The sequence below is a fragment of the Solanum tuberosum genome, unplaced genomic scaffold (assembly GCF_000226075.1).
Source record: "Solanum tuberosum cultivar DM 1-3 516 R44 unplaced genomic scaffold, SolTub_3.0 scf00122, whole genome shotgun sequence".
Taxonomy (NCBI): Eukaryota; Viridiplantae; Streptophyta; class Magnoliopsida; order Solanales; family Solanaceae; genus Solanum; species Solanum tuberosum.
This window is the reverse complement of record NW_006239050.1, coordinates 482,876-495,091: the sequence shown is the minus strand read 5'-3', so window position 1 is coordinate 495,091 and position 12,216 is coordinate 482,876. Positions and strand designations below refer to the sequence as shown.

Sequence of the window (12,216 nt, the reverse complement as noted above, 5' to 3'; positions counted from 1 at the left end):
CAATCAACTATCTCAAATTTGATTTCTGTGGTCTTGGTGTAGGATAATTGTTGGTATCCGGAGCATGTTCTTTTGCTATGCGGGATCCACCAAATTTGCTAGCAACAGTTCCAGTTACTTCACTCTCACTAATTGGCCATATCGTTCTTGGTTTTTTCGTACTACCATATGATTGTGGTGTACCTTTGACGATGGTACCTTGCATCTATATTAATGGAACCCATATAGCTGAAATAAAATTGAAAGAAAAATAATTTTGTGAGATAAAGTGAATTAATTTTTCTGATGAAATCACTAAAAGATAGAAATACATACTTTGAACTTGGCTCTTGTTGAGGCACATTCTCCAGATGCTTGACTTCGAGTGGGTCGAATTGAGACTTGTCAACATATACAGGGAGAAACAGTTTCTATGGAAGATTATTGAAGAGGTGAAATCTGCCGTTTCTTTTGATTGTAGAATGAAATTTTTCTGATTTAAGAGGTGTAGAAACGGTTTATATGGAAGATGATTGAAGAGGTGAAAGAGGAATTGGTATTTTTTGAACATGGGGTGGTGGGGTGCTGACTAGAACAAGTGTGGTAACAGGAGGAGTGTGGGTTTGACATGTAACGTTAAAAAAGGAACAAGAATCAAGGTAAAATCCCTAAAAATGTGTTAGAGATAATTATGGTAGATTCTTTATTTATATTATTTAATAATAAATATAAAATTATAAAAGACTAATTATTTAATAAAGTAAAATTAAATTAATTTATAAATAAAAGGTGATCTGTTATAACCTGTAATTAAACTGTTATAAGCAAGAATATTTTAAAAGTAGATTTAAAACCTGTAATATTGTCCCTTAAATATATATGTGGCGTGAATTTTCCGTTTGTTATTTCATACAATTTTTCCGCTCTTCTAAAGGGAAAATTGTATGAAATAGCAAACTATTAATTCAAATTAAATGATATAGCCATAGTTTATTTTATTTGTAATTCGCAGCAAACATCCCATATTTTTTTCATTTGGTTCGGTATACAATCAGCCATTTTCGGTATACAATTACCCATTCGGTATACAAATGTATAAAATGTGTTAATATAAAGCGAGAGAAAAGTGTATATACAAATACAAATACATATATTTTCGTCATATACACTTATAATTATACAAATACAGATCTTATTATACAAATTACAATGTATAAATGAATTTATACAAAACTGAACAATTTGTATAAAATTGGATGTATCTAGCGAATTATACAAATCAAAAGCTCCATAGCAAATATAAAATTTACTATGAAGCACAATTATGCAAACTATAGCACTAACATATCAATATGATTTTTATGTTTGTTATACGCGAAAGTTACTCTTTTCTAAATGCCCCACAATCCATATGCTTCAAAAGGAATGAATTATGACACTTATTAAAAAGTAAGTTCATTGTTATGAATATTTTATTTATGTGATATCCACTAAATGTAATCTCTTCATCTCCTTACCAACTTTTAACTATTATATTCCACCTCCTTTATGATCTCAAATCCTTGTAGTATTATATTTTCTTGGGATAATTGTACAGAATGACAAACTTATAATCTAAAATAAATGAAGTAGCTATTGATTGATTTAATTGCGCCCCGTAGCAAACGTTTGCCAATCGCCTCTCTCCCTCCAAATTCTCGCTCGCCACTCTCCCTTTCTCGCTCGCTCCCTCTGTGCTTGCCTCTCTCGCTTTTATACAACAGAATTATATAAATTGTGTTTCTGTTTGTATAAAGCGAGAGAAAATTGTATATACACATGCAAATACATATATATTCGTCTTATACACTTATAATTATACAATAAAAATAATTCCCCTGCCCAATTCTCTTTTGCCTTTCTCTCTTTCTCGTTTTATACAAACACAGATTATACAATATAATGTAAAATTTATGTTTGTATAATGTATAATTTATGTTTGTATAAAGCGAAAGAAAATTGTATATACACATGCAAATACATATATATTCGTCTTATACACTTATAATTATACAATAAAAATAATTCCCCTGCCCAATTCTCTTTTGCCTTTCTCTCTTTCTCGTTTTATACAAACACAGATTATACAAATATAGTGTATAATTTATGTTTGTATAAAGCGAAAGAGAGAGCGATTTTTTATATACAAATATTTTTGTCAACGATTTATACAAACGAGAGGCTAACAACAATTTATACAAATGGCCTGCCAGCAAAATTATATAAATCTGAAAAGGGGCCAACGAATTATACAATTGCTTCTTTTTGTATATATGTATAGCGAAATAGGCATAGCTTTCAATTGTATATGTATAGTGAATTATACATATATATATGTTTACTATGGAGCGCAATTATGCAAACTTTGCTATAGCATACAAATATGGTTTTTTTATTTGCTATATGTGAAAGTTGCTCTATTTTCTTCCTGTTGTCCATTATACTATTTTAAAATGTCTAACAATTTTGGTTTACTTTATGAAATTTATGAATAATTTTATATTAAATTCCTAATTTACCCTTATCATTAGTTATAGTCATTTTCCTATTATATTTTTTAAGACATTGTATTTATTATATTCAAAAGGTAATATAGTAGAATTATCCTTGTATTTATAATTTTTAAGAAGTGTGCAAAGTTAATAGTGGACGAATATTGTTAGACGGAGGAAGTGTCTACTATATTCTTCGTAATCTTCACCATAATTATCATTTTTAAAGGCTAAAGCCATGTTATGACTAACCTCTTTTGGTTGTGTCTGGACAAACCAAGTAAAAACACAAGAATATGAATGTGACACATGCATATGGTTGTTAAATTGTTAGTTTCTATGATGTAATGGTTTAAACTTTAAATTTATACTCTCTACAACCTTTTGGATTTGACATTTATCTATATACTCACAATTAACTTTCCGTCTAGTTTTTTTTTTATAATAATAAATCATAGTCATATATTTCTAAGCAGATATTATTATGGGTAAATGACAGAAATCACATACTTTTAAGGTAAAATTATAATTTATCCCTTAAAAATTTATAATTGTAGAAATCACTCAAACGGATACAATAATATAAGCGTTGATACATTAATCTGATGCGCAAGATACACTAATTGTTAAATAAGATACATTACATTTTATACATGATACACTAATCTGATGCGCGGGATACAATACTATAAGCGCTGATACATTAATCTGATGCGCGAGATACACTAATCTGATGCGCAAAAATGAGGAATTTTGAAAATTTGTAAAACTTATAGGGATAATGGTAATAAGTAAACTAAAATGTGGGATTTCTGTAATTTTTCCTATTATTTATGTTAGCCTTGTGTATGTATTCCAATAATGTCATTTAATACTCCCTTCATTTCTATTTAGTTATCACTATTTTAGACTTTACTCTATTAAAAAATTAAGTAAGTTTATAATTATTTAGTGTTCACTTAAAGTCAGATTTTCAATCAATAAACATGAATTAATTTATTTTTGATTAATTAATTTGACCAATAAACATGAATTAATTACTTAGTTTTTTCTATGTTGGTCAAATACATACTTTCAAGACTAATAACTCTCATGAGTAAAATAGGAAAAATAATACTTTATTCCATTTGTCCCTAATTACTTGTCCACTTTTGAATTGACACACACACAACACACCTTTTAAGAAAACAATGATTGACATAGTGAGTTTACCATTTTATTCATATTAATTATGAAATTGGTGAATTAAAAATTTTAGATTTTCACACAAGTTTTACCTTTTTCAAAATTAATTAATTGAGGATATAATAGGTAAAAAAAAATTGTCCTTTCTTGATTTGTCAAAATGAACAACTAAAAAAGAAAAATTGGACAAACAATTAGGAATAATGAAAGTATCATTTATGCATTAGTTTTGTGAAAGGACAAGAACTTAAGTAATATTTATTTTCAGTAAGAAAAACATATAAATAGGAACTGAACGTAATCGCCAAAAAAGAATGAATTTTCCAATACAAGGAAATGAAATTACATTGCAATAAAAATTTCAAAATGGAGGGACAAGAAGGTTATGGTATGTTATTAGCTGCCTGCCTTATTTAGAAGGAATATCCATGAATGTGCAAAGGTCTACAATTCTCAATTAGCAAATCTAACTTTGGGAAGACAGTTTACCAATTAGGATGTGAAGATGAAACTGAGCAAACACAAAGGAGAAGTAAAATAGACAAATCAACTTGGAACCAATTCATCCTCAATCAGACCAACAAAGCTAACTTGTCCAAACACCATATTTGTAATTCAAGCATTTTAGATTTTTAAAAAAATTAAAATTATTTAGTCAACACTATTTTAAAAAATAACTTTGTGAATAAATATTGAGCACTGCCTTTTCCCCACTAATATATGTATACTAGGCACCGGTGCCCGTGCTAGCACGGGCCCAATATCTGTTATTTTTTTGTCTCACTTTATGTGACATAAACAGAATTTAGATAGTCAATTAAATTTTAATATGATTTTTAAATATTTTAAGTTGTTAATTATTGTAATTTATAGTATTTTTATGTAATTTTTAAATAATATGTATGACTTCTCTTGTCCCAATGTATGTAGCACAGATTGAATTTCAAGAGTCAATCAAATGTTGTTAATTATTGAGTATTACAATTACTTTCTACGTAGTTTCCAAATTAAATATTACATGTTACTTCTTTTGATTATTGTAATTTATAGCACTTTTTACGTAAATTTTTAATAATATATGTTACTTCTCTTATCCCAATGTATGTAGCACAAATAGAATTTCAAGAGTCAATCAAATGTTGTTAATTATTAAGATTTACAATACTTTCTATGTAGTTTCCAAATTAAATAATACATGTTACTTCTTTTGTCCCATTTTATGTGATACAAATAGATTAATTTTATGAATTAATCAAAAAAAATTATAAGAAATTGAATTTTTATATGTTTTTCAAAAATATTTTAAGTTGTCAATTATCATGATTTATAGTATTTTTTACACAATTTTAAATATATAATTTTTTAAAAAAATAAGACAAACAAATTAAAACGGAGGAAATAATTAAAACAGTAGAAATGTGGAACCACACAGGTGACCGCCACCTGTGTGGTTATCCACACTTATAATTAAGTAGTAGATGACACAAATAGATTAATTTTATAAATTAATCCAAAAAAAATTATAAGAAATTGAAATTTTTTATATGTTTTTCAAAAATATTTTAAATTGTCAATTATCATGATTTATAGTATTTTTTACACAATTTTAAATATATAATTTTTTAAAAAATAAGACATAAATTAAAACAGAGAAAAAAGACAGTAGAAGTGTGGAACCACACAAGTGAAGTAGGCATGTTGACCGCCACCTGTGTGGTTATCCACACTTATAATTAAGTAGTAGAAATGTATATTTTTATTTATATACACGGTATAATAATTTTCTATAAATACAATATATTTATATGTGTTTGTGAGTAGGTGGGGAAATGGGGGAAGAGACGTGCACTAAGGTAGTAATAATTTAGTTTATTTTTTTCCTCTTTTTTTTTTATAAAAAAAATAAAAATACTAATATAAATATATTCTTAATTCTTAATTTAAATTAAATTAATCTAAATATATACTTTATGTTTAATTTAATTATTATATAGACTACTGATTCAATAGCATAGTTAAGCTTTACGAAATATGAAACTTTAAATATATTTTTTTCTTTTTAATATTATCCTAATATTTTGCTGCTTTTTCCTAAGAGTTGAGATACGGTTTTTTGAGAAAATCTTTTTTCACAGATTTAAAACACATTTAAAAATTAGATTAAATAGATAACCATCATTGTCATTTAAAAATTGTCAAAATTTAAATTTTAGAAACAAAATGTAAATAATTAAAATAACGATAAGAAACTGTAAATAATTAAAATAACTATAAAAAATTGTTTTAAAAAAACTGATTATTTTTTATAAAAAAAATATAAAAATTTAAAACAAATAATAACTAACTTTGTCCTAAAACTTCTCCTGCGTTGTCATTAGGCTTAATCCAAGGGTAAACTTTATTTCTTTTAAATATTTATGGATATAGTTATTTACAAGCATTAATAGAAGTTACAATGCAATAAAAAACTAAAAATGTTCTTATTATATTTTATTGAAATATATGAACAAATGTATTATCATTTTCTTTACGAGTCCTTTTAGATCTACTTAAGAAAAGAGCATGCTAACCAAGTACTAATTAACTTTTATCATTAGCATTATAGTCTATATAGAATAAATATTAGACACCCAACTTTATTCACCCTAAACTTATGAACCAACTCCATCTTTATCAGAAAAATACAAGATAATGCTATCAGCAGGCCTCAATTAACTAGAGGCAATTTGAATGATTATATACACCACATTATATGGCTATCAGCATCATGTCTTCTGCAATTTTTCTATCTTACAATAATAATTCACAAGTATATAGTACTTTTTGGTGTTCTACAACCAAGGTTCATGCCTGGTTTGAGTTGATATTGTACAGAATTGATACATGAGGTTAGCCTAAGATAATGTTGCATCTGCATGATCATCATTAGTATGTGTAATAGGCCTTCTAACATCATCAAACAATAAGCTATGTCCTCTGCCATAAAATATGTATATGATAACTCCCACACCAAGCCATATCAAAACACGTATCCACGTTTGAGCTCTGCAGTTAGCATTTTTAGTAATTCGCATGCATATTTGACAAGTTCACTAGTTCTTAAGATAAGAAAAGGAATATGAGGACTTACCCAATATTTAATAACAAGTATGTATTTATAAGAACACTGGCTACAGGTAGGAAAGGCACAAATGGACACATGAAACCTGAAAAAGACAACAGATTGGAAATACTTCAATGACATTGTGATGCACTTTTAGGACAAAAACCAGTCAATTAGCTAATCAGTGGAGTAGAGAGCAAAATAATAAGAGAATTCATGTCCAAATTCTTTAGTATGCTCTCTCTACTCATAATGCTTATTTGATATGAAGCAAGGGGAGCTTGAAATACATTTAAAAGTGTGAGATATTTTAGAAATAGAACCAAGTTAAAAACTTCTTTCCAGCAGGATGCACTGCAAACAATCATACTTTGTATTTTTTTCTTAACAAGCACTATACTGGGTTGTTTGGACCACAAGTTTCAAAAGTCTTTTTTTTCTTAAACACCGTGCCAAGTCAAAGGGTGCCACATAAAATGGGACGGAGCGAGTATTATTTAACACAATTAAGTTCCATATCATAAAAACATATTTTATCTAGTATAACTGAAGCCTGTTTCTCCAGTAGACTACAGATATTTCCAAGTAAAGGAGTTATGCATGTTCATACGGTGAGTGACATTAATAATGACTGCAAATATTACAGAACTTTAGCAATACCTCCTGATTTCGTGAAACTCTCTTTAGTGCCAGCTTGATCGATAAAATTGAGCATAGTCAAACAGCAGATTACAAGCATACCACCGATTCCACTCAATATAAAGCACAGAATGCTGACACAGTGAGCAATTTATAGGGTTAAAGATACCAGATGTGGGCAAAAACTGAAGAGCTGTAAAAGAGAGAACGTTATGTAACAAAAACACTTAATCCGGCAAGATGAATAAACTCTAAGGAAAATATTATGCAGCCATCAGAAATCAACTCTTAAGCTTAAGTACAGCTTTGTTCACCTATATAGGTAATAGTATTCTAACACCCTATAATCTACGATCATGTCTTATTATATATGATTAAAGCATCTTATAACCTTCTGTTGATTTGTGAATAGCCGATTATGATCAACTGTGATAAAATTGGATTTGTTGGATCTACATGGATTTATCAGATTTGCTAGGTTGTGAAGTATTCTAGAAAATAAAATCAGGCAGAATGTTGTGGATGTGTTTAATTAAGTATTTACTTATGTTTTTAGTAGCTTTATTTATTATTCTAGAATAGGGTTTATATTTCATAGTTTTATAAGGATTAGGTTAAGTTATAGTTATTAGTTTGGAATAGGATTTAGGTCTCCTACTTTCATAAGAATTAGACTTCCTATTGATGTAATAAGACTCCTATTTAAAGGGACTTTTGATTAAATCGGTAAGTTATATTTTAGTAAAAAGCAAGAGATCGGAGTTCTCTCTTTTAATGAACTCTAAGGTTTCAGCCTCCCTTTAACGAGCTGATTTATATATCGCCCTGTGAATCGATCCTTCCCTCTAAGAATCATAACAATTTGGTATCAGAGCCTAACACAATGGGCGATGAGATCAGTTCCAAATTTCGCAATGAGATCAATTCTAGGTTTCAAGAAGAACGTGTGATTACAGAAACACTAATGGACTCTAAACTTGCAGCTATGGAACGTCTCGGTGAAAGAATTGTCCAAGTTATTCAAGAACAATTTTCTAGCCTGGGAATTGGCTCTACAAAACCAGTAGTCCATGGGGCAGAATCAAGTAATGCCCAGACAATTGGTAAATCAACAAATCCGGCTCTTAGAGGCAATACACTGCCTATTCAACCAACTGATCATAATCATCAAACTAGTGGTAATTCCAATTCGATAATACCAAGGTATGCAAAAATGGATTTTCCCACTTATGATGGCACCAACGACCCACTGATTTGGGCATATCGTTGTGAGCAATTTTTTTGAAAATCAACATGCAGCAGATGCAGAAAAGGTTGGAGTGGCTGGATTTCACCTGTTGGGAGAAGCACAATTATGGTATTATCAGCTTAAATGAGCGAAGGGGCCAATGAGTTGGGAAGACTTCCAAAAACAATGTTTCCAGCGATTTGGACCTCCTGAAAGCAGCAACCCGGTAGGTGAATTGGTCACGCTTCGACAAATTGGTAGAGTTGAAATTTATCAACGTCAGTTTCAAGAAAAGTTGGCTAGGGCTGATGAGCTTATTCCAGAACACTTGCACGTGGGAATATTTATGGCAGGGTTAGATGATTCAATCAAATTGGACGTGCAATTGCTCAAACCACCTGACTTATCAACGGCTATGAGTGTAGCCAGGGCTTTAGAGCAAAAACAACTACTGCAAAAAGGGCAGCAGTCCAAAACAAGTCTCGGCAGCACAGTAAACTTGGCAAAATCTGCTACGAGTTCAGTCGATTCATTTAATACCAAGACCAGCAACCAGAGCCCTTTGGTCAAGCGATTAACTCGTGCAGAAATGGCAGAGAGAAGAGTTAAGGGATTATGCTATAATTGTGACTAACTATTCTGATAGAGTTGAAATTTATCAATGTTAACTTCAAGCTAGGGCCGGAATTGGATAAGTTGATACTGATCCAGATTTTCTGGATGATAGCCCCGAAATTCGAGCATGAGGACAAGCTCTTTCAACGTAAGAGGGGGTAATGTTGTGGATGTGTTGGAAGTCCTTAAATTAAGTATTTTAGTAGCTTTATTTATTATTCTAAAATAGGGTTTATATTTCATAGTTTTATAAGGATTAGGTTAAGTTATTAGTTATTAGTTTGGAATAGGATTTAGGTCTCCTACTTTCATAAGAATTAGACTTCCTATTGATGTAATAAGACTCCTATTTAAAGGGGCTTTTGATGAATAAATCGGTAAGTCATATTTTAGTAAAAAGCAAGAGATCGGAGTTCTCTCTTACATTGAACTCTAAGGTTTCAGTCTCCCTTCAATGAGCTGAAGTTATATACAAAAATAGGTCAATCTAGGAATTCGAACAAAGGCAAGGGAAAGTCAAAGTCAATTGATTTAGATTTTCCTATTCATCGTCCTGTGACTCGATCCTTCTCTAAGAATCCTAACACAGAAATCATCCCTTGAAACTCAAATCTCCTAGAATTAAGAGACTAGCTTTCTAATCTTTTTTTCTCTTTTCTATAAGTTTTTACCTCTACAGATGAATAGAATAGAGCATTTTTGGTATCAAAACTGACATGATATGAGAGCAACTTTGTCTTGTGCTGTTAAAATTGCATTTGTTGGGCAATGTCACTCAGCAACATCAATAAGTCTAGAGTTATGCTAACGAAGTTCCAGCTGAGACAACGATAAACCAAGGCGATGATTCCTCATTTGTACTTTCTCATAGGCTGATCGGCAAGAATTATTTGGAATCAGTGCAATCTGTCCATTTGGTAATTGATGGTCGAGGGAAACTTGAGCACCTAACTGGAAAGATAAGAAAAACGGAACCAGCAGACCTAAGGATGAATGCCGGGAGGTCAGAAAACTCATTGGTGATTGCTTGTCTGCTTAACTTCATGGAACCTGCTATAGCCTATTGTAACACCCCGCAAATTCTAAGCCAAGGCCCAAATCATTCTCCATATGCGTATAGGCCTGAACCCCATGATTTCTACTTGTGCATAAGTGTTAAGGTCAATTCTTTAGTATGGGAATAGCTTTGGAGGTAAATTAAGATTAGAAAAATCCTCTAGCACAAAATTGAATTGAAAGCTTCTTTACGATTGAGTTTTGGTACAAGTTTTTACTTGGGTAAAACTTTAAAAGAGTATATCTCCTAGAATATGAATAGTTATGTGTCCCATTCCATACCAAATTAAAAGTCGTTGAGTCTTCTTTCCAATGCCACCCACCGTTCGTAAATTCAAGTCCGGAGGAAAAAGTTATGATCGTTTTACCGGAGACGCTCCAATCAAAAATTTCAGTCCCAGGATACTATGAGTCATCAGTACAAGTCATAGTTTGATAGTACGACTCGTACTTTAGGGTATTTTCCTTACCTTCCTAAACCTAAACCACGACATTTTAGCACCAGGGAAGTATAAGATTAAGCACTCAATATCTCTATTATTCTACGCACTCAACTCCCCAAACTCAAAATACATCTCAAGAAAGGCTAAGTCTAGGGTTTCAAGCTTTTTGATCAAGTTCCTCTTAAGAACTCTTGTTCTCTCAGGTATGAAAGATTCCAATTAGGGGTACTTAGGTAGAGTGTATTAATCAAAATAATGTATGCATTAGCTCTGGCCTCTGTGTATTAGTAATATCTTGTTTGGTACACCTTTTTATGCTATGTATAACTAATGCTTGCACGGTTATACACTGTATTGTGTATTAAGGTGTGTATTACTAATGCCATGGATTTCTAGGTATGAGTAATACAAGGGGAGTTAATGCATCAATTAGCATGGTTAAAGACTCAATTATCCCTCAAAAACCATTTTAAAAAAAAAAAATTATCCCTCGAAACCTTTTTACATCTTTTCCACCATGATTGTGGAGGGCATCTTTGTAAATAAATATTCTTATGCAGTACAAGCTATTTTTAATACACCAAACCGAATAACGCATGAGAAATAATCTATGTATGATTAACGCAAGCATTATCAATATACTCTATTTAGCACTATTTTTATACACCCTACCAAATGACACCTTAGAGTATCCTTTCACTCTCATGCCAAAGTTGTAATTTCTTTCAAAGATTACTACAAAATTCTTAGAATCCAAGGTAGGGTTTTACTCAAATTATGCAATTCCATCATAAGCTTTTCTTCTTGATTTATGTACTCGATTCTAAAACCTAATTGAGCCAGCTTAGCACGATTTCTACAGTTTCTTTCTGTGAGAAATATAGGAGAAAAATATTATTGAATTGTTGTTGTTGCCTACATTATTACATTGAGACTCTATTTATAGACACTAGAATACAATCTTTTACCAAGTAGGATACTATTTACTATTCCTATTTCTATTTGTATTCCTATTCCTATTCCTATTCTAAATAGGATTGTATAAACCTATTCTTATTCTAATAGGATTGTATAAACCTAATCCTATTCTAATAGGATTGTATAAACTTATTCCTATTCTAACCAAGCATGAAAATCAGCATCATGCAGATTTCAATTTCAGTATAGATTATTTGAAAGATGATTTTGAGCAAAATCTCATACTTGAGACAGACAAATAGTTTATCTATTTATGAGCATATTAGTATATACAAATTATTTTGGGAGGATTATTTAGCACCGAGAGGACACGCATTCAGAAAACCAACCCCCTAACTACGTGCCACTGTAGGATCTGAGCACACCATGAGTCGGTCAGCTTCTTTATGCCCAAGAAGCTCAATAGCGAATCCACATTAGATAGATAGGTTATGTACCCTAGTAAGGTATAGGGCAACT

At 30.7% G+C, this 12,216-nt stretch overlaps 1 protein-coding gene and 1 long non-coding RNA gene across 2 annotated transcripts in view; one reads left to right on the top strand and one right to left on the bottom strand.

Annotated features, from left to right (window-relative positions):
* LOC107061229 (uncharacterized) overlaps positions 1–8,623 on the top strand; it is a 17,610-nt gene extending 8,987 nt beyond the window's left edge. The window contains exon 4 of the long non-coding RNA XR_001473864.1: positions 8,191–8,623. This is a non-coding gene — a long non-coding RNA (uncharacterized lncRNA). The remainder of the gene's footprint in view (positions 1–8,190) is intronic.
* LOC102599066 (cationic amino acid transporter 4, vacuolar-like) overlaps positions 6,307–12,216 on the bottom strand; it is a 31,840-nt gene continuing 25,930 nt past the window's right edge. Inside the window, exons 13-15 of the mRNA XM_006350391.2 lie at positions 7,459–7,571; positions 6,826–6,901; positions 6,307–6,740 (exon numbers count right to left, since the gene is read on the bottom strand). Coding sequence (XP_006350453.1) covers positions 6,590–6,740; positions 6,826–6,901; positions 7,459–7,571 — 340 coding nt within the window. The 3' untranslated portion in view covers positions 6,307–6,589. The remainder of the gene's footprint in view (positions 6,741–6,825; positions 6,902–7,458; positions 7,572–12,216) is intronic.